The sequence below is a fragment of the Sciurus vulgaris genome (genome assembly GCF_902686455.1).
Source record: "Sciurus vulgaris genome assembly, chromosome: X".
Classification (NCBI taxonomy): Eukaryota; Metazoa; Chordata; class Mammalia; order Rodentia; family Sciuridae; genus Sciurus; species Sciurus vulgaris.
Genome location: NC_136471.1, coordinates 134,382,818 through 134,405,911, shown reverse-complemented (window position 1 = coordinate 134,405,911; position 23,094 = coordinate 134,382,818). Strand labels below are relative to the sequence as shown.

The window sequence follows — 23,094 nt, the reverse complement described above, 5'->3', positions numbered from 1 at the left end:
CGCTTGCAGTGCCCTACCCTGGGCCCAGCCCCGCAGCGAGGAAGGGGAGGAGCACAGGCCACGGGAGCCGGCTCGCGGGGAGCCTGGGCGCATTGGCACGGGGTCTGCACCACGGGGCGCGAGCTCAGGGTGATGGCTCGCGGCCAGAGACATGGAGGGGAGCCACTGTGGAGGGACGATGTGGACTGTGGGCCAAAGCCACCCAGGCACCCAGGCACCCAGCCACCAGACACCCACAGTGCTGTGCAGGGACCCGACCCAACGGGTGTCTCTGCGACTCCACCCCTCTGCTGCACCCCGAGCACCTCACAAGCTGGTAGCACACCTCCTCTGCCAGCAGCCTGGGGACGGGGGGACCAACGCCACACACGCCACAGACAGAGGTCACAGGACCAAGAGGGGGTTGCATGGTGACCCCCTAAGACACCGGCCAGTCCTCATGCCTGGCACTGGTCTGCATGACCTCGTCTGGAGACGGTGTCTTTACAGACGTAGTTAAGTGAAGGAGTCCTCCTGGTCAGGGTGGCCCCGAGGCCATGGCCGTGTCCTCATGAGAGACAGAAGAGGAGACACAGACACAGAGGAGGAGCCACGTGGAGACGGAGGCAGAGGCTGGAGGGCTGGGGCCACCAGCCCAGGGCTGCCTGGAGCCCAGGAGCTGGACAGGCGGGAAGGAGCCTCCCGGAGCCCGTGGAGGGGCTCAGCCCTGACTCAGAAGTGGGCTCCACAGGGCTGGGATTCGGGGAGCGCATCTCCTGACAGAAGTCCCCGTTTCGGCGGCCTCAGGAAAGGGGTGCACAGGTGCCCAATTACTGAAGGTGAAGGAGCGCAGCACACACTGCTCCAGCCTGAGAGTCACGCAGGCAGGAGAGGAACCTGCCAGAAGCAGTGACGACCCAGGGGAAAAGCTGGTCACAGGAACAGTCATGGCGACCATCAGGGTGCACAGGGACGTGGACGTCGCGGGGTCCCTAGGACAGAAAGCCACAGAGGAGTGACCCTCAGAACCAGAAAGAGCTCTTGAAGTTCGACGTGGAGAAACGCTCCGCCGTGGTCTGCATCTGCAGTGTCCCCCAAAGGCCTGGGCACTGAGGGCTGGGCCCAGCTTGGCGCAGGAGGAAGGGAAGGGACCCTCAGGAGGTGGGGCCTGGGGCAGCTCGTCGTGTTTCCAAGGGGACTCTGGGACCCCGGTCTCTTCTTCGCCCTCCACTTACTGGGTCACCCTGAGGGGAGGGCTTCGCTTCCCCACGGGACCCTGCACGACACGCTTCACTGGCTATGGACTGGACCCTGGACCAGGAGCCAACAGCGACTCTTCCTAAGCTGATCACGGCAACACCGGCTCTTGAGGATATGGGCAGAGGAGAGGTGGAGCAGGAAGTGCCCGTGACAAGGGTCCACCCAGGCGAGTCGGGCGGCGTTCCTTCTTCTCGGAGGCCCGTGAGTCACACTGGACGTCCAAACAAGAGACAATGCTGAAAACAGCCTGCAGCAGGGCCTGGCCGCCACCTGGCTCCTGGGAGGCGGTTTCACTTCCTGCTCCCAAGCCCGCTGTGGACGCCCCACCGCCGCCCTCCAGACCGTGCCGCGGGTTCCTGCTTCTGCCAAGGCCCCGACAGGTCCCTCTGCACTCTGTGCCCTGGGCAACGAGCACCTGGGGGCCTCAGCCCCTGGCTCAATCCCTGGAAGCTGCCGCCCTCCCCACCAGGCCCAAGAGGCCAGTCCCACCTGGGGACCTCAGGCTCCCGGGAACTGTCAGGGTGGCTGCACCGCGCAGGAGGCGGCTGAGCAACGTCAGCCTTGTTCAGCGACCAGGAAGGGCCTCCATCCACAGGAGTCGTGGCCCAGGCATACCTGGCGGCTGCTGCGCTCCCTCCATATGAACCCAGGTGTGCTGTGTGCTCCCTCCTTACTATGAACCCAGCTGTGCTGTGCTCCCTCCATGTGAGCCCAGGTGAGCTGTGTGCTCCCTCCATGTGAGCCCAGGTGAGCTGTGTGCTCCCTCCATGTGAGCCCAGGTGAGCTGTGTGCTCCCTCCATGTGAGCCCAGGTGAGCTGTGTGCTCCCTCCATGTGAGCCCAGGTGAGCTGTGTGCTCCCTCCATGTGAGCCCAGGTGAGCTGTGTGCTCCTCCATGTGAGCCCAGGGGAGCTGTGTGCTCCTCCATGTGAGCCCAGGTGAGCTGTTTGTTGCTCCATGTGAACCCAGGTGAGCTGTGTGCTCCCTCCATGTGAGCTGTGTGCTCCCTCCTTGTGAGCCCAGGTGAGCTGTGTGCTCCTCCATGTGATCCCAGGTGAGCTGTGTGCTCCCTCCATGTGAGCCCAGGTGTGCTGTGTGCTCCCTCCATGTGAGCCCAGGTGTGCCGTGTGCTCCTCCATGTGAGCCCAGGTGTGCCGTGTGCTCCTCCATGTGAGCCCAGGTGTGCCGTGTGCTCCTCCATGTGAGCCCAGGTGAGCCGTGTGCTCCCTCCATGTGAGCCCAGGTGAGCCGTGTGCTCCCTCCATGTGATCCCAGGTGTGCTGTGTGCTCCCTCCATGTGATCCCAGGTGTGCTGTGTGCTCCTCCATGTGAGCCCAGGTGTGCTGTGTGCTCCTCCATGTGAGCCCAGGTGTGCTGTGTGCTCCCTCCATGTGAGCCCAGGTGAGCTATGTGCTCCCTCCATGTGATGCCAGGTGAGCTGTGTGCTCCCTCCATGTGAGCCCAGGTGAGCTGTGTGCTCCTCCATGTGAGCCCAGGTGAGCTGTGTGCTCCTCCATGTGAGCCCAGGTGAGCTGTGTGCTCCCTCCATGTGAGCCCAGGTGAGCTATGTGCTCCCTCCATGTGATCCCAGGTGAGCTGTGTGCTCCCTCCATGTGAGCCCAGGTGAGCCGTGTGCTCCTCCATGTGAGCCCAGGTGAGCCGTGTGCTCCCTCCATGTGAGCCCAGGTGAGCTGTGTGCTCCCTCCATGTGAGCCCAGGTGTGCTGTTCTCCCTCCATGGGAGCCCAGGTGAGCTGTGTGCTCCTCCATGTGAGCCCAGGTGAGCTGTGTGCTCCCTCCATGTGAGCCCAGGTGTGCTGTGTGCTCCCTCCATGTGAGCCCAGGTGAGCTGTGTGCTCCTCCATGTGAGCCCAGGTGAGCTGTGTGCTCCCTCCATGTGAGCCCAGGTGAGCTATGTGCTCCCTCCATGTGATCCCAGGTGAGCTGTGTGCTCCCTCCATGTGAGCCCAGGTGAGCCGTGTGCTCCTCCATGTGAGCCCAGGTGAGCCGTGTGCTCCCTCCATGTGAGCCCAGGTGAGCTGTGTGCTCCCTCCATGTGAGCCCAGGTGTGCTGTTCTCCCTCCATGGGAGCCCAGGTGAGCTGTGTGCTCCTCCATGTGAGCCCAGGTGAGCTGTGTGCTCCTTCCATGTGATCCCAGGTGTGCTGTGTGCTCCCTCCATGTGAGCCCAGGTGTGCTGTGTGCTCCTCCATGTGAGCCCAGGTGAGCTGTGTGCTCCTTCCATGTGATCCCAGGTGTGCTGTGTGCTCCCTCCATGTGAGCCCAGGTGTGCTGTGTGCTCCTCCATGTGAGCCCAGGTGTGCTGTGTGCTCCTCCATGTGAGCCCAGGTGAGCTGTGTGCTCCCTCCATGTGATCCCAGGTGAGCTGTGTGCTCCCTCCATGTGAGCCCAGGTGAGCTGTGTGCTCCTCCATGTGAGCCCAGGTGAGCTGTGTGCTCCTCCATGTGAGCCCAGGTGAGCTGTGTGCTCCTCCATGTGAGCCCAGGTGAGCTGTGTGCTCCCTCCATGTGAGCCCAGGTGAGCTGTGTTCTCCCTCCATGGGAGCCCAGGTGAGCTGTGTGCTCCCTCCATGTGAGCCCAAGTGAGCTGTGTGCTCCTCCATGTGAGCCCAGTGTGCTGTGTGCTCCTCCACGTGAGCCCAGGTGTGCTGGTGCAGGCATCCCCACCCCTCCCCTGGGGTCCCTGTGCCACACACCTCAGAAGGGCAGTGACTTCGAGTGAGCCAGTCTTGACTGGAGCTGGTTTTCCCTCTTCCCCATCAGTGGACGCAGGGCCAGAAGGGAGGACAAGGCTGTGTGGGAGGGTGGTGGCCCGGGCGCTGGATGGGATGTCTGGGCCTGAGTCCCTGCAGCTGGGACGGGGTGGGGGCCTTGTGACACGTGCAGACTGTCCGTCTCTAGAGCTGGCTTCGGACCTGGGACTTGCCAGGATGGTCGCTGCTCGGCATTCTCCACGTGAACAATGCCCGGCCAGCATGCAGGTGGCAACAGGCGATGTGTCCACAGCGCTGTTGAAGACAGCGTGTCCACTCCCTGGTGCGTCCCAGACGTGAACCGCCCATAAGGCCTTAAACCCGCCATGAGCGCGCCCTCAGGCACACTGGGGGAAGATCACAGATTCCCGAGTCGACCGTCCACGCGTCTAGAAAAGCATGATAAGAGGAAGACGTGCGCGTCCCAGGCGTGGGTGCGTCCATGACGCAGGAGGAATCGGCTCTAGATGGCGGTTCCCAGCCCTTCCCAGCGCCCGTGTCCATCTGGCTGGACGCCTGCAGAACTGAGACCTGGCCTCCGTGGCTCCGTGTAAATTCACACACCATCTGTCTGTCATTCAGCTCAGGGAGTGTCCAGGGCCGGCTGGCCTCCTCCAGGGTCGGCACGCATGGGGTCTGCTGTCAACACTGGCACGAGCGCTGGGTGCTTCGGCTGCCTCACAAGTGGGCGGAGGACACCACTTGCTCTGCCCGACACACGCTCACCCCACAGAACACGGCAGACGTGATGGCTGCGTGGCACCCAGGGCCAGGAAAGGGGCCGTCCTTCCTGGCCTGCAGCTCCGGGACCTGCCTGGGAGCTGACCCCTCACCCTCTGCGTCCTAGATGCCCGTCCCTCCCGCGCTGCTGAGGCAGAGCACCCGGCCTGGGGAGCTCAGGGCGGCCCCTGCAGCTGGGTTGGCCGCCCGCACCCGGTCCTTCAGGGCAGCATTAGTCCATTGGGTACAGGACGCTCCTGCCTGGGCACAGGGCCATGCGGCCCTGGACGCGGTGCTTCTGGAATGCAAGGCTTCCTGCAGGGACCAAGGGCTGGGCGTGGCTTGGAGCCCTGGGTCTCTCCTGGGCCACCTGCCAACCAACAGGCACCCGGTCCTCAGGGACAGCAGGCGCTACAGGCAGGAAGTGAGAAAGAGGAGTCAGACAGCGCCCGGGCCAGGCGGGCGGCCCGAGGGGCCACAGGAGGGACAGTGTGCTCACAGAGCTGCCCCACTGCCCTCGGATCGCATGCCTTCGCCTTTCCCGACCCTCCCTGGCCTCAGCTGACCTCTGCACTGAGGAGAGGGTTCCGCCAGAGCAGGGAGCACGTGGTCCACCCTGCCCACAGGCTCCTCCCGCACCCTGCTCGACCTTCACCTCAGACTCCGACTGCCTTTGCAGGTGACCACAGCCCCTGCGAGTGACCCCAGGGAAAACTCACAGCTGCCAAGAGAACCCACTTGCTCCAGCTCAAACCTCCAGATAGGGCCCCTGTGCCTCGGCCTCCCTGGGAGGCCAGGAGCCTGACCTCTACAAGCTACAGCTAGTAACTGGTTCACCTGGACGGACCCCCTCACCTCCACCTGCTGGACACTGGGGGCCTGGCTCACCCCTTCCTACCCCCTCACTTCCCTTCACACGCCCAGGCTCCTCCTGACAAACTGAAGACCACGCTGGACGTGTCCCCCAGAGCCATGCTGGAGAGCCGAGGGACATCTGTGCCGAGCACCCCGTTGGCTCTGTTCATCTTACACCAGAAAACACTCGGACTCACCCCAGAACAGACAGGGCAGTCATAGCACGCGGAGGTCTGAAAATGGTCATGCGAATCTGAAGGAAAGGGCGCGTGATTCACAAGGGGGTGGCACACAGGCCTTTTAGAATCCTTGTATATTCAACCAGGAACACGGAAAGTCCTGTCAAACACCCGCTGCTGCGGCTTGCGGGCCCTCAGGCCTGGGGGGCACACTCACTGCTTTGGCACAGGGCCCCTTCTGGTCCCCAGGCTGTCCGAATGGAGCCTGGCTCTGAGAAGGAGCCTGTGGCCACAGAGCAGCCCTGGCGGGGTCCAGGCCTCCGGCGCAGGGACAAGGGGCTCTGCAGGGAAAGTGCACAGGTGTCACAGCTACGGGTGGAACGTCCCTCCTGGACCTGGGGCCTGGCTCTGGCAGGTGGGGCAGGTGGTGGGAAGGGGTGGACCACACGGGGAAGAGGGCTGGGCCCAGAGGGCCGTGCGACTTGGCAGGAAGGGCAGGAGCCCGGGCCCTACGCAGCAGGCCCGGCGCCGGGCGGAGCGAGGGGCGGCACCCGGGTCGCGCCAGGCGGGCTGCAGTGGGAGCCCAGCTGGACGGCCCTGCTGCCCTCTGCCTGGGATGTCCCCACAGCTCCTGGGTACCACGTGGTCCCCAGCCTGTGGTGCTACTGTAGGAGGTGGGCCGGGGGAACAGGTCGCCTGGGAGGTGGGCCTGGGGGGAAAGGTCACCTGGGAGGTGGGCCTGGTGGGGGACAGGCGCCTGGGAGGTGGGCCTGGGGGGACAGGTCGCCTGGGAGGTGGGCCTGGGGGGACAGGTCGCCTGGGAGGTGGGCCTGGGGGGACAGGTCGCCTGGGAGGTGGGCCTGGGGGGACAGGTCGCCTGGGAGGTGGGCCTGGGGGGACAGATCGCCTGGGAGGTGGGCCTGGTGGGGAACAAGTCGCCTGGGAGGTGGGCCTGGAGGGGATAGGTCGCCTGGGAGGTGGGCCTGGGGGGACAGGTCGCCTGGAGGTGGGCCTGGGGGGACAGGTCGCCTGGGAGGTGGGCCTGGGGAGACAGGCGCCCAGGCTGTGCCTTGAGGGGCCCTGGGACCTGGTGCCTCCCGTTCCCTCACATGGACTGGTGGGGACAGGTGGCCACAGTGCAGGCTCCCCGGCGCTGTGCTGGGCTGCCGAGCTCGAGGCCAGCAGAGACCACTGGCCATGCCTGAGGCCTTTGCTCCTCACCGGGCTTGACTTCAGGCGTCCTGCTGCAGCGAGGGCCCTGGCCGCTGGCTGTGCTGCCCAGAGGCTCCATCCACTCGGCATCTGGCCACAGGGTCTCTACAGTGGTCACCAAGTTAGCCTAGACCACGCTGGACTCCTGCACACACTGCCCTCTGCCCCCATCCAGCGCTGCCTTGGGACACCTGCATGGCCGCAGGTCCTCTGCCACCCGTGTACCAGTGCTGCCTCCTCAGGTGCTGAAGCAGGTGGAGTGAGCCCAGGATGCAGGCTTAGTTAAGGTGACAGCCAAGGGCCGCGGCTGACCCCCAGGGTCCCAGGACGCAGGCTTAGTTAAGGTGACAGCCAAGGGCCGCGGCTGACCCCCAGGGTCCCAGGACGCAGGCTTCAGTTAAGGTGACAGCCAAGGGCCGCGGCTGACCCCCAGGGTCCCAGGAAGGGAGCGCCCTCCCTCTGTGCAGGGTGAGGGCTGTGCTCTGCAACGCCCCCTTCCCTCTCCTCCCTGCCAGGCAACTGGGCCGGCTCTGCAGGTGCGACAGCAGCTGAGGGGACATTCACGAGCAGCTCCCGCCTGCAGTCCCTGGCCAGCGCAGGAGACTTGGTGACCAGTGGGCTCCGGAGAGCCTTGGCACTCCCTTCTCCTGGGCGGGCTCACTTCCAGAGGCAGAGGCTCCGGTGGCCTCCCTTTCCTCCTTCTGACGTGATGCCCTACTTCTGCACTAACTGCCCGTCCCCAGTTCTGGCTCCCCTTGGACTCCCGCCCTTTGACCCTGCGGAGAACGGAGCCTGGCCCTCCCCACAGAGGCACTGTGAGCAGCGCAGGCCGTGGACGGCACACTACTGGGGTGGGGCTCAGACAGCCTCCCAGCAGGGGGTCTGCCTCTGTGCGTCCCCCGCACGGTCATCTCCCCAGCCTGAGTGGAGGAACCCTACGTCCCCTCCTCTGTGCATCCTCTGTCCCCCACACGGTCATCTCCCCAGCCTGAGTGGAGGAACCCTACGTCCCCTCCTCTGTGTGTCCTCTGTCCCCTGCACAGTCATCTCCCCAGCCTGAGTGGAGGAACCCTACGTCCTGTCCCTGGGCAGGTCATAGGAAGCACAGTCCTTCGGCCCCAAAGCCAGCCACAAGGAGGACCGCCACCTCCCTCCGCCCCGAGCGGCAGGAAGGACCTGAGCGAGCAGGCAGGCGGTCGGCTCCCTGCCTGTGAGCACACGCCCGGCAGGAGCAGCTGGGAAGAGGAGTCATTCTTCATGGTTTCCGAGGTCTCAGTGACCGGTCACCTGGCGCCACGCCCTGGGCCCCAGGGGGGCCAAAGCACCGTAGGAAGGAAGCGGGCGGGGCAGCTGCCCTGGACGCCGAGGGGGAGCGGGCGGCCGGAGAGAAGAGGGCTCCTCCAGGACGCGCCCTGCAACCAGGAGCCCCGGCCTGGGCTCAGTCAGGACGAGGCCACCGCCACCTGGTCCAACGCGCCCCGTGTGAGTCGCTGCTTCTAAGGACCTGTCACCTCAAAGTCTAAGCATCCACGTGCAGGCACGTCACTAACCGCCAGAGAAGAACGTAGGCAGAAGACGTCCACAGCTCGTGGGGTCCTCAGGACCCCTGCTCAGCTCCGCCAGGCCACACAACTCAAACGCAGTGCCGAAAAGGACACGCGGCCCTCGGCGGGGATCTGCGCAAGGCACGGGCTCGCTGCAGGGAGAGCCCTGCTTGATTCTCTCCCGGCTCCAAGCCCGTCAGCCCTGACCCTCTCCCTGCCCCTCCCCGGCCTCCCTTCAGATGCAAGGGGACCAACCCTGCCGCCCCCTCCCAAGCCCGCCGCACACTCCCCGGGCAGAGGCCCTCCGTGGGCCCGCTGAGCCGGCTCGCTCCCCCTGCGAAGGGCTCAGTGGAGGCGGGAAAGCAGCAGGAGAGCAGGGGTGTCCACTGGGGCAGGGCCGGGCAGGGCCCCTGCAGACACTGGGGACAGGAAGGGAAGGAGGGAGTCTAGAAGGAAAGGACACTTCAACCCCAGGCAGAGGGCGGGTCCCACACACGCCAGCCAGCAAGCAGGGACACCCTGGGGACAGCCTGCAGGGCAGCAGTGGCTCCCGGGCCTGGCTGCCTTGGTCCTCCGGTGACGCTGGGCAGGGAGGACGTCAGCATGGGAAGGGGTGGGTTCGGAGCAAGGGCTGGCCTTCTGGGGACCACCCGGGCCACCTGCAGTGGACACGGGGCACAGAGCTCCGCTCCAGGTCTCGGCAGTGCCAGGTCTCTGTCTGTGCTGCTGTGACCACGTCCCCGAGGCTGGGAGGCCGTGACGGACGCAGGCTCCCTTCTGCAGCCCCAGGCCGTGACAGGGTGAAGTCCACCGGGACAAGGGAAGGAACTGGCAGTCTGTCCAGGGGAGGGCAATCTGACACACGATGGCCTGGCACCCGTTCACACGTTCCCCGGGGGCAGAGGGCACGTCCTCAAGGGCAGAGCGGAGGGAGGCAGGGGCCTCTCCCTCAGCCCCTCTGAGAGTGAAGCCAGAAGTGGGGACAGGCAGGTACAGCAGAAATAGGGGCTGGGTCACATGGAGGACAGGGGGGCCCCAAAGGTCGTCTGCCTCTGGAAGCTGGAGCCCGCCCCGGGAGAAGGGAGCGTGGAGCACCTCGGGAGCCCCTGGTTACCAAGTCCGCCTGCGCCGGTCAGGGGCTGCAGGCGGGAGCTGCTCATGAATGTCCCCGGGGCCCTGCCTGCCTGGATCACTGTGGCCCTGCCCGCCATCTGCTGCTCTGTCACCGGCAACTCCTGGGCCTAGTCACTTAGGCAGGAAGCAGAGATAAGGGACAGAGAACAGGACAAGGGAGACCCTGACCTATAGCAGACGCAGGGCGGCTCACTTCCCAGGACCCTGGAACATCAGCCACGGCCCCTTCTGCCCCGGGAGAAGCCTGTGTTACTGCTGTTACATAAAACCTGCTCGGCAGGCCGGCCTGGCTGCTTGTCCAGGGCTCAGCCCTCAGCACCTGGGGAGGCAGAACTGTCACCGGTGAAGTGATGGCGGGCTCAAGGAGACAGCCGGGTCCCCCACCCTCAGCACACACGTCCCCTACGCCTCCCCCTCTGACCCAGCACCTGACCTCCCAGTCATCAGTCCTGGGCACACAGTCAGACCACAGCATTGCACGAGGATGCCCGTGCTCCCCACCTCCTGCGGCCACCCTGACCCTGACCCCACCACCATGCAGCCTGCGCCTGGACCCGCATTCTGGACCAGGGCCCAGCGGACCAGCACCCTGCTGTCCTTCTGCTGTCTCCAGGTGGTCTGCTGGGAACGGGCAGCAGAGAGCAGGCAGGACTGCTGCAGGATAGTCCAGTCTCAGGGAGGCCCTAGGTGGCAGAGGACCGTCTGTGAGGGACAGCGGGAAGCTGTCTCGGAGGTCACTGACCTGCAGAGCCTCCCACCCCTCCCCAGGGACCAGATACCACCCTCCATGGAAACAGGTGGTAGAGGAGACGGGGCAGCAGAAGGTCCTGGGGCCTTCCACGCCACAGAGACAGAGGCAGCCACCTTCCAGGCAGCGGCTTCTGATCCAGAGCCCTGTAAGTGAGGGCAGGGCTGGTGGCCAAGGAGCAGGCAGAATGGGCCCAAGCAAGCCTCGCTGGAATTCGGCTCTCAGGGAAGTTCTCAGCCCCAGGTACGAGTGCAGAGCCGAGAAGGCGCACGTGGCCAGAACAGGCAGACGCACCGGAGTCCCAAGAACGCACCCATGTGAAAACCTGGCAAGCTGAGGCAAGGAAGCACGTGCACCATCCTGCTGAGTGCTCCGCAGAGAAGGTCACAGCCCACCTCGCCTGACCACGCTGCCCCAACTCCAGGCAGAGGGAGGCCCAGCAGCACTGCCTTCTCACCTTTCCAGCGGGACCTCCGCAGCATCCAGGGATGAACCACTGAGGAGACGTCGCCCACCACTCTTCCCTCTGCACACCTGGCCGCTTGACCCGCCAGGCACAGGCCTGTGTGCAGTCAGGCAAAGGACAACCCCAGGGTACAACCTGGGTATACTGCTGAGGCACAGCCACGCAGATGCACCACTGCATCACAGTCAGGCACAGACACAACACTGCATCACAGTCAGGTACAGACACACCACTGCATCACAGTCAGCGGACACACCACTGCATCACAGTCAGGCACAGACACACCACTGCATCACAGTCAGGTACAGACACACCACTGCATCACAGTCAGGCACAGACACACCACTGCATCACAGTCAGGTACAGACACACCACTGCATCACAGTCAGGCACAGACACATCACTGCGTCACAGTCAGACACAGACACACCACTGCGTCACAGTCAGGCACAGACACACCACTGCGTCACAGTCAGCAGACACACCACTACATCAAGTCAGGAGACACACCACTGCATCACAGTCAGCAGACACACCACTGCATCACAGTCAGACACAGACACACCACTGCATCACAGTCAGGCACAGACACATCACTGCATCACAGTCAGGTACAGACACACCACTGCATCACAGTCAGGCACAGACACACCACTGCGTCACAGTCAGACACAGACACACCACTGCGTCACAGTCAGGCACAGACACACCACTGCGTCACAGTCAACAGACACACCACTGCGTCACAGTCAGGCACAGACACACCACTGCGTCACAGTCAGCAGACACACCACTGCATCACAGGCACAGACACACCACTGCGTCACAGTCAGACACAGACACACCACTGTGTCACAGTCAGGCACAGACACACCACTGCGTCACAGTCAACAGACACACCACTGCGTCACAGTCAGGCACAGACACACCACTGCGTCACAGTCAGCAGACACACCACTGCATCACAGGCAGGCACAGACACACCACTGCGTCACAGTCAGACACAGACACACCACTGCGTCACAGTCAGGCACAGACATACCAGTGCATCACAGTCAGGTACAGACACACCACTGCGTCACATTCAGGCACAGACACACCACTGCACCCCAGTCAGCAGACACACCACTGCATCACAGTCAGGCACAGACACACCACTGCATCACAGTCAGGCACAGACACATCACTGCGTCACAGTCAGACAGCAGACACACCACTACCTCAAGTCAGGAGACACACCACAGCATCACAGTCAGCAGACACACCACTGCATCACAGTCAGGTACAGACACACCACTGCAACACAGTCAGGCACAGACACACCACTGCATCACAGTCAGGTACAGACACACCACTGCATCACAGTCAGCAGACACACCACTGCGTCACAGTCAACAGATACACCACTGCATCACAGTCAGCAGACACACCACTGCATCACAGTCAGGCACAGACACACCACTGCGTCACAGTCAGCAGACACACCACTGCATCACAGTCAGGCACAGACACACCACTGCATCACAGTCAGGCACAGACACACCAGTGCATCACAATCAGGCACAGACACACCACTGCCTCACAGTCAGACACAGACACACCACTGCATCACAGTCAGGCACAGACACATCACTGCATCACAGTCAGACACAGACACACCACTGCATCACAGTCAGGCACAGACACACCACTGCATCACAGTCAGGTACAGACACACCACTGCGTCACAGTCAGCAGACACACCACTGCGTCACAGTCAGCAGACACACCACTGCGTCACAGTCAGGCACACACACACCACTGCGTCACAGTCAACAGACACACCACTGCATCACAGTCAGGTACAGACACAAAACTGCATCACAGTCAGGCACAGACACAAAACTGCATCACAGTCAGGCACAGACACACTACTGCATCACAGTCAGGTATAGACACGCCACTGTATCACAGTCAGCAGACACACCACTGCATCACAGTCAGCAGACACACCACTGCATCACAGTCAGGCACAGACACACCACTGCATCACAGTCAGGCACAGACACACCACTGCATCACAGTCAGCAGACACACCACTGCATCACAGGCACAGACACACAACTGCATCACAGTCAGACACAGACACACCACTGCGTCACAGGCACAGACACACAACTGCATCACAGTCAGGCACAGACACACCACTGCGTCACAGTCAGGCACAGACACACCACTGCATCACAGTCAGGCACACACCACTGCGTCACAGTCAGCAGACACACCACTGCATCACAGTCAGGCAGAGACACACCACTGCATCACAGTCAGGCACAGACACACCGCTGCGTCACAGTCAGGCACAGACACACCACTGCGTCACAGTCAGGAACAGACACACCACTGCGTCACAATCAGGCACAGACACATCACTGCATCACAGTCAGGCACAGACACACCACTGCGTCACAGTCAGGCACAGACACACCACTGCGTCACAGTCAGGCACAGACACACCACTGCATCACAGTCAGCAGACACACCACTGCGTCACAGTCAGGCACAGACACACCACTGTATCACAGTCAGCAGACACACCACTGCATCACAGTCAGCAGACACACCACTGCATCACAGTCAGGCACAGACACACCACTGCGTCACAGATAGGCACAGACACACCACTGCGTCACAGTCAGGCACAGACACACCACTGCATCACAGTCAGGCACAGACACACCACTGTATCACAGTCAGCAGACACACCACTGCATCACAGTCAGGCACAGACACACAACTGCATCACAGTCAGGCACAGACACACCACTGCGTCACAATCAGGCACAGACACACCACTGCATCACAGTCAGGCACAGACACATCACTGCATCACAGTCAGTCACAGACACACCAGGGCATCACAGTCAGGCACAGACACACCACTGCATCCCCCCCCTGCGGCACACACCCCTGTACTACACCCAGGTGAGGACACACCCTTCCCTATCATCATTGGAGAAACAGAGCCCGGCAGCTGCCAAGGCAGACACGCACTGCACGCTGGTCAGGTTGCTGGGCCACACAGCATCAGGGTGCTTCCCTGGGCCTACCACGTACTTGCTGCCCCAACTCACTTGCTGAAAATGCTCCCTGGTCACCGGATGGCTCAGAAGCAGGGGAGGAAGGAGCGGCATTGCACCACCCTCCCTACAAGCCACCCTCCTTCCTAACGAGTTCCTGGAAATGTCCATAGCCTAATACCTCCTAGGGAGGCTGCCAGAAAAAGGGTAAATCAAGTCAGAAAGGGGAAGAAAGGGACCAAGAAGCAGGTGCACACAGCAACACCACTGACCTTGGAGAAGGTCGGTCCAGTTGCTCTGAAAACCGTCACAGCCACAAAGACATAGGTGGCCCTCTCTGTCACCAGGGGTTTTGCTCAGGTGAAGGAGGAGGAGATGGGCGGATGCAGAGAGGATGGATACTGAGACCAAGGCACTTTCTCAGGACACAGGGAGAACCTTGGGAAGCCCTGTCTGTTGATTCTGGGGCTTAGGCACCTCCTGTGGGTCCTCTGATGCTGTCCCAGGCCTGATGCTTCAGGACGCCATCTCTTCCTCTGGTTCCCAGCTCTGCACCTGCAGGCCACCATCTCCTCCTCTGTGTCCAAGCCCTGCACCTCAGGACACCATCTCCTTCTCTGTGTCCCCAGCCCTGCACCTCCAGACACCATCGCCACCTCTGTGTCCCCAGCCCTGCAACTGCAGGCCACCATCTCCTCCTCTGTGTCACCAGCTCTGCACCTCCAGGACATCCTCTCCTCCTCTGTGTCCCCGGCCCTGCACCTCCAGGACAACATCTCCTCTGTGTCCCCAGCCCTGCACCTCCAGGACACCATCTCCTCTGTGTCCCAGCCCTGCACCTCCAGGACACCATCTCCTCCTCTGTGTCCCAGCCCTGCACCTCCAGGACACCATCTCCTCCTCTGTGTCCCCAGCCCTGCAACTCCAGGACACCATCTCCTCTGTGTCCCAGCCCTGCACCTCCAGGACACCATCTCCTCCTCTGTGTCCCAGCCCTGCACCTCCAGGACACCATCTCCTCCTCTGTGTCCCAGCCCTGCACCTCCAGGACATCATCTCCTCCTCTAGGTCCCCAGCCCTGCACCTCCAGGCCACCATCTCCTCCTCTGTGTCCCAGCCCAGCACCTCCAGGACAACATCTCCTGTGTCCCAGACCTGCACCACCAGGACACCATCTCCTCCTCTGTGTCCCCAGCCCTGCAACTCCAGGACACCATCTCCTCTGTGTCCCAGCCCTGCACCTCCAGGACACCATCTCCTCCTCTGTGTCCCAGGCTTGCACCTCCAGGACACGATCTCCTCCTCTGTGTCCCAGCCCTGCACCTCCAGGACATCATCTCCTCCTCTAGGTCCCCAGCCCTGCACCTCCAGGCCACCATCTCCTCCTCTGTGTCCCAGCCCTGCACCTCCAGGACACCATCTCCTCCTCTGTGTCCCAGCCAAGCACCTCCAAGACACCATCTCCTCCTCTGTGTCCCCAGGCCTACACCTCCAGGACACCATCTCCTCCTCTGTGTCCCAGCTCTGCACCTGCAGGCCACCATCTCCTCCTCTGTGTCCCCAGCCCTGCACCTCCAGGACACCATCTCCTCCTCTGTGTCCCAGCCCTGCACCTCCAGGTCACCATCTCCTCCTCTGTGTCCCCAGCCCTGCACCTCCAGGATATCATTTCATCCTCTGCTGTCCCCAGTCCTGCACCTCCAGGCCACCATCTCCTCCACTGTGTCACCAGTCCTGCACCTCCAGGACACCATCTCCTTCTCTGTGTCCCCAGCCCTGCACCTGCAGGACACCTTCTCCTCCTCTGTGTCCCCAGCCCTGCAACTCCAGGACACCATCTCCTCCTCTGTGTCCCCAGCCCTGCACCTCCAGGACACCATCTTCTCCTCTGTGTCTCCAGCTCTATACCACCAGGACACCATCTCTTCTGTGTCCCTAGCCCTGCACCTCTAGGCCAGAATCTCCTCTGTGTCCCAGCCCTGCACCTCCAGGACACCATCTCCTCTGTGTCCCCAGCCCTGTACCTCCAGACCACCATCTCCTCTGCTGTTCCCAGCCCTGCACCTCCAGGACACCATCTCCTCCTCTGTGTCCCAGCCCTGCACCTCCAGGTCACCATCTCCTCCTCTGTGTCCCCAGTCCTGCACCTCCAGGCCACCATCTCCTCCACTGTGTCACCAGTCCTGCACCTCCAGGACACCATCTTCTCCTCTGTGTCCCTAGCTCTGCACCTCCAGGACACCATCTTCTCCTCTGTGTCCCCAGCTCTATACCACCAGGACACCATCTCTTCTGTGTCCCTAGCCCTGCACCTCTAGGCCAGAATCTCCTCTGTGTCCCAGCCCTGCACCTCCAGGACCATCTCCTCCTCTGTGTCCCCAGCCCTGCACCTCCAGGACACAATCTCCTCCTCTGTGTCCCTAGCCCTGCACCTCTAGGCCAGAAACTCCTCTGTGTCCCAGCCCTGCACCTCCAGGACATCATCTCCTCCTCTGTGTCCCCAGCCCTGCACCTCTAGGACACCATTTCCTCCTCTGTGTCCCCAGCCCTGCACCTCCAGGATATCATCTACTCCTCTGTGTTCCAGCCGTGCACCTCCAGGACAACATCTCCTCTGCTGTCCCCAGCACTGCACCTACAGGACACCATCTCCTCTGTGTCCCCAGTCCTGTACCTCCAGACCACCATCTCCTCTGCTGTTCCCAGCCCTGCACCTCCAGGACACCATCTCCTCCTCTGTGTCCCAGCCCTGCATCTCCAGGACACCATCTCCTCTGTGTCCCAGCCCTGCACCTCCAGGACACCATCTCCTCCTCTGTGTCACAGCCCTGCACCTCCAGGACACGATCTGCTCTGTGTCCCAGCCCTCCACCTCCAGGACACCATCTCCTCCTCTGTGTCCCAGCCCTGCACCTCCAGGTCACCATCTCCTCCTCTGTGTCCCCAGCCCTGCACCTCCAGGATATCATTTCGTCCTCTGCTGTCCCCAGTCCTGCACCTCCAGGATATCATTTCGTCCTCTGCTGTCCCCAGTCCTGCACCTCCAGGCCACCATCTCCTCCACTGTGTCCCCAGCCCTGCACCTGCAGGACACCTTCTCCTCCTCTGTGTCCCCAACCCTGCAACTCCAGGACACCATCTCCTCCTCTGTGTCCCCAGCCCTGCACCTCCAGGACACAATCTCCTCCTCTGTGTCCCTAGCCCTGCACCTCTAGGCCAGAATCTCCTCTGTGTCCCAGCCCTGCACCTCCAGGACATCATCTCCTCCTCTGTGTCCCCAGCCCTGCACCTCTAGGACACCATTTCCTCCTCTGTGTCCTCAGCCCTGCACCTCCAGGACATCATCTACTCCTCTGTGTTCCAGCCGTGCACCTCCAGGACAACATCTCCTCTGCTGTCCCCAGCACTGCAACTACAGGACACCAACTCCTCTGTGTCCCCAGCCCTGTACCTCCAGACCACCATCTCCTCTGTGTCCCAGCCCTGCACCTCCAGGACACCATCTCCTCCTCTGTGTCACAGCCCTGCACCTCCAGGACACGATATCCTCCTCTGTGTCCCAGCCCTGCATCTCCAGGACACCATCTCCTCTGTGTCCCAGCCCTGCACCTCCAGGACACCATCTCCTCCTCTGTGTCACAGCCCTGCACCTCCAGGACACGATATCCTCCTCTGTGTCTCAGCCCTGCACCTCCAGGACACGATCTGCTCTGTGTCCCAGCCCTCCACCTCCAGGACACCATCTCCTCCTCTGTGTCCCAGCCCTGCACCTCCAGGTCACCATCTCCTCCTCTGTGTCCCCAGCCCTGCACCTCCAGGATATCATTTCGTCCTCTGCTGTCCCCAGTCCTGCACCTCCAGGCCACCATCTCCTCCACTGTGTCCCCAGCCCTGCACCTCCAGGACACCATCTCCTCTGTGTCCCCAGCCCTGCACCTCCAGTACACCATCTCCTCTGTGTCCCCAGCCCTACACCTCCAGGCCACCATCTCCTCTGTGTCCCCAGCCCTACACCTCTAGGACACCATCTCTTCTGTGTCCCCAGCTCTTCACCTCCAGGACACCATCTCCTTCTCTACCATCTCCCTTATCTGCCTTCCCCTCAGCTTAGGGGTGACTGTCCATCACTCTCTCTCCAACTCTCTCAGGTGTCATAGTGGCATCCCCTGACCCGACCCGTGTCACAGCCTGACCCAAGTCTCCCCTACGCGAGGCCACCCTGAGCTTGTCTACACCCAGTCTTGTGCACGTGGTGTTCCAGGTCCTGCCAATTCCGAGCCGCCATGCTGTGGACCGGACCTGAGGCTCCCGGAGACAGCTGCGGCCCTGGGCCTGAGTGCCTACTCTCTGGGGGGCAGAGGCACACAGGCGCAGACCCTCATGCCGAGGAATTGTACTGAAGATTGACAAGGACGGAGAAGCAGCTCTGGCCAGCCTCTCTCACGGAGAGGAGAAGGTGCAGAGAAGCCACCCTCCAGGTAGCTCCAGGCCCACGCTACATGACCTTGCAGATCCAGGTCCCTGTCCATCCCTGCCAAGCAAACACGGAGGCCAAAGTTCAGGTTCAAGGGCAGATCTGAGGGAACAGGTGCTACGCACAACTGCAGCTCACTCCTGGGCTGCAAGCAGAGTTTGAGCTGCTAACAGAGGAGGGTAGCAGCCCACAGCCACCTCCTCAGGGGCAGAGAGAAAACTGCACTTCCCTCCTGACAGACAGACAGCAGCGGAGCAACAGACGCAGCTAACCAAGGTCAGGAGGGAGCCGGAGCCGCCCAGCGCAGGCCCTTGCAGACCAGAGGCCGCAACAGGGCCGAAAGTGCCTGCTAGAGCCATTAGGAAGGGGAAGAAAGTACCGGAATCCCAAGCGGGAAAGAAGCCAAGTGATCTGCTGGCAGATGAAGACCCGGCCGTGAGCAGACGCTCAGGGTGAGACACTGGGTGCGCCAAACCGCTGAGGAAACAGACCCCTCCAGACAGGATGCGGGACATAAAACCCAGCAGAAGGCAGCCGCATTTCACAGGGAAATGGTGGAAACAGGGAAATGGAAGTTCCAAAGGGAAATGGTGGAAACAGGGCCCTTCAGGATTGCTTCGGAGAGAAAACGGCGCTCGGGAACAGACCTGCTGGAACTGACGGGCCCGCCCAGGGAAATGGCAGGCGGCAGGGAGAAATCACAATCGACGCCGACAGACACACAAGTCCTAACACGGTTAAGTGCTCAGAGCAGGGAACGCTGTCTAGGAATCCAAAGCAGCGCCAAAGCAACCCCTATGGGATCCCAGCGGAAAGGCCTGCACAAGTAGAGAAACCACCTGGACATCCATCTGGAATTTTCAGGGACCAGAGCAGCCTCAGTGACCTGGGAACCGGAGGTCAGAGTGGAGGCTCACACTTGCTGCTCTCACCGGGCACCCCGAACCCGCGGGGTCCCGACAGCGAGGCCGTGGAGTCTAGGAGCCCAGACACGGGGACGGACACTGTGACCAAAGCAGGGACCCCGCTGAGGGCAAGGGAAGAGGGCAACACACGCAGGGGCAGCAGGTCCCACGACAGAGAAGGAGGCCGGACCTTCCAGAGGCCACGTGGGAGATGCAGTCAGAGCGGAGGCAAGTCGGAACCCACGGCCTGAAGCGACCAGACTCCAGGCGGTGGCGAGGAAGCATCGAGACACGGGTAGAAGCCAGGGTTCCGTCAGACAAGGCCCGAAGGCACAGGACGCACAGGCAGACACTGACGTCTACGCCGGGGATGAGCTTCCGCTCGCTTCAGGACACAGCGAGAGGGGAAGGGGCCGATGTCCCCTGCCCAGTGGAACTGCACACAGGCCAGGAAGCAGCCCAGCTGGCGGGAGGCGGGCGGCTCGCAGGGCAGCCCCTCCCCAGACTCGGCGGGCCTGGGTGGCGTCCCCAGCGCCCCTGCAGGACACTGAAACTCAGAACGGCCTACCCGACACGCACGTGAGCACAATGGCGTGAAGACGCACCCGCTGTCACTGTGGGGACCAAGCCCTTGGAGAGACCCAGCTGCTCATCCATCGTTAAAAGCCTGAAGGGCCCCTGAAAGATGAATGCTAGACCTGATGCTGCCCAGAGCAAGGCAAAGCCACCCCTGTGACCACTGCAGGACGTCCGTGGGGAACAGGTTCCTGAGGGGACGCGGACAGCACGGGCTGGGGCTCCGCAGCGCAGAGCTTGCCCAGCCCAGGCCAGGCCCAGGGCTTGATCCCAGCTCTGCAAAAGGCGGGATCTCCAGAGACAGCACGCAGACCTGCCGGACGCCCGGGGGAGGGCACCACCCACCAGTGTCCAGCCAGCCTAAGACACGGAGCCCGGCAGAGGCCGCGCTGGCTCCCGAGCGCACCTGGCATGAGTGCGGCGGTGGGGAACAGCTCCAGCAGCCTGGCCTGGCTCTCCTCCACCAGCTCCTCCTTGGACAGCGGGAGCTGCAGGACGTCGATAATGACCTGAGCCGCCTCCAGGGCCGTCTTCCCCATGACCTGCGACTTGACGTCCCAGCTGTAGGACTTGGCGTAGCGGCCGCAGATCTCCTGGAACACCTCCGAGTACAGCCGTTCGGTATCTGCAGAGGGAGAGACGGGCAGATTCAGCGTGCAGGTCACGCTCTGGGGAAAGGGCCGACGATCCTGCCACTGCAGGGCCAGGACGCCGTCCACCCACAGTCCTACTCACTGGGAAGGCCCGCCTCCGGGCTTGGGGACGCGGCCTCCGTCCTGCGGCATTACCTGGCGTTCCCAGCATGCTGAGCACAGGCTTGGGGTCCCGCCACGAGGGACTTGTCCCACTGGCCCTGGACGGACCCGTCCCCGGGTGCCTGGCCGTGCTTGCGGCCGTGGTCCTTTTGGGCGAGAATGCTCACGTGTGTGTGCGCGTGTCACAGGCTGGTGACAAGCCGGCCAGGCGCTGGCTCCCAGCTCTGAGGAGGGGCTCCAGGTAAACCACGCCGTCCCCAGGTGCAGGCGCGCAGGTCCACGTGGATACGGAGCACACGGAAAGACGTCCCCTGCTCCCCCCACAACCCCCAAATGCCAGTGAAAGGTGTTGTGCGTGAACTGCCAGCACCTGAGACTTCAGCAGGTCCGCCCCCGAGGCCACCTCTCCTCCCCGGAGGTCACGCCCAGGGCCGCCCCACGGTGCCCTGTGGCCGTCTCCCTGGTCCCGGTGACTGGGCTGCTGGCCGCCACATATTGTCCTTTGCCTCTACCTCACAAGGTAGCCGGGCAACCCTGAGACTGGGGCTCCAGCCACCCAGCCACCCAGCCCCGCTGCAGAACCCAGGGCAGCGAAGGCAGAGAGCAGCTGTCCTGCCAGCCCGAGCTCCTGCAGGCCCAGGCCCTCTGCGGTCAGGGACTCCTGGAGCTGCAGGGTGCTCTGCTGGACGCCACTGCTGGGAGCCCACGGCCGAAGGCCGCCCTGCAGGCCTCCCTCAGGCCCCAGGGCTCATCGCACCCCGCAGGGAACACTGTCCCTCCCTGAGGATGGGGCGGAGGCAGCCCTCACTTCTGCTTGGACCGACAGAGGCCGGTGGTGGGAACGGGTCCTCCCTGGACTTCCGGGTGGACGGCCAGCCAGCCCGCCACCCCACCTCCTGCTCCAGTGTGCGGAGTCCCCTGGAAGCCTTCTTCCCGTGGCGGCCCTGGGCCCTCGGCCCCCATGGATACCTGGGCCTCAACGCTCAGCAGCAACCAAAAGACCTCCCGGTTGCTCTCTGCTCTGGGCGGCAAAGCCACCCCCAACCCCACGCCCAGCGGCCGCTTGATCCTGCAGTGGGGTCTCCCTGGCTCCTCCGCTGTGGGCTGTTCTATCCGGGGCTGTGAAGGCTACAACCATCCTCAGGCCTCCGTCCCCTGGATTGCTGAGGCCTCTCCTCTGGCGGCCCAGAAGCAACGGGACTCTGAGCCGAGGCTTCCTGGGGGCTTTGTGCAGGAAACGGCCCTTCGGATAACAACGTGAGGAACTGGAGGTTTTCTGGACGGCGTGCTTCATCCCTCTGCAGAACTGACGGACAGAGAGGCGGGCACGTCCGCTGTCCTCCTCGGGGGCAGCGGAGGGAAGAGGCTTCTGGGAAGGAAGGCTGCGCACTCCTGAGCACCTTCCGTTTCCTTGGAACTTCCTGTGCCTGCGAGGAGGAAGAGCAGGGCTCTGGGCAGGGCGGTGGCCGGCAGCCAGGTGGTCTTGCTTCGCCTTCCTCTTCAGGGAGGGAGGGAGCAGAAGCCCCTGCCAGGCCAGCACGGGGCGGGGAGGGGGAGCGAGAGGAGATGCAAATTCCAAAGACGGAAAAAGAGCTGCGTCCTTTGAAGAGGGTTTTGACAGTGTTTATTTAAAGCGTAAAATGTCATGGAGCGTTTAATTTAAAACACACCGCGCTGGCGGATTACAAATCTGTAGGGGCCTGCGCAGACAGCCACTTTTCTTCACAATTTAGATGAAATCACCCTAAATCCTCCGTGGAAGGAGGGAGGATCTAAACAAGTAATTAAACTCCTCCGATCAAGTGCTGCTGCTGCACCAGCCGACGACAGAGCCTGGGAATTAAAGGTGCAGCGCTTCAGGAAGGACCAGGGGCGCTGAAGTAAACGCAGGCGGCGGGGCTACCCAGGACGCGGCCTCCGCAGCCTGCTGCCATTTCTCCCAGGAAGCTCGACTCTGCTCCCAACGTGCTGCCACTGGGTACAAGCAGCTGCCTTGGGTGACCCAGAAGGGCACTGGGGGGGACCTCAGCCAGCAGGGCTCCAGCAGCCCAGGTGGGCGGCAGGCGGGCCCAGGCAGGCAGGGCTGGGAAGGATTGGGAAGGCGCCCGGGCCAGAGAGGCTGCTGCGTGGAGACCAGCAGCAGGCAGCCTCCGGGTGGGAGAGGCCAGGCCGCCCTGCTTCTGGGGAGGACAGGCCTGCAGAAGGAGCCAGGCGAGGAAGACCGCGCCCAGGGCCCCTCAGTAGCTGGGGCAGCAGGACGATTCCGCAGGCTCTTCTATGCCCGCGCCCCGTCACCGGTGGTCCACCCGCCCACGGGCTGACAGTAGGACAAGCTCCCCCGCGCAGCCACAGAGGACGCGGGTTGCCGCCATCGTCCCTGGGCGCTCCAGCGTGACAGCCGTGTCACAGCACTGGCCCCCGCTGGGTGGGATGCACCCGAACACAGAGGGGACTGCGG

General features: G+C 62.8%; 2 protein-coding genes across 4 annotated transcripts in view; one reads left to right on the top strand and one right to left on the bottom strand.

Moving 5' to 3' along the window:
- STS (steroid sulfatase) overlaps window positions 1-23,094 on the top strand; it is a 437,786-nt gene that overhangs the window by 245,552 nt on the left and 169,140 nt on the right. The gene's annotated exons all lie outside the window — the stretch shown is intronic.
- Window positions 1-23,094, bottom strand: part of PUDP (pseudouridine 5'-phosphatase) — a 205,734-nt gene that overhangs the window by 19,420 nt on the left and 163,220 nt on the right. For all 3 annotated transcript variants that reach the window (XM_079123281.1, XM_079123279.1, XM_079123280.1), the window contains one exon: window positions 20,288-20,506. In XM_079123281.1, coding sequence (XP_078979407.1) covers window positions 20,288-20,506 — 219 coding nt within the window. The remainder of the gene's footprint in view (window positions 1-20,287; window positions 20,507-23,094) is intronic.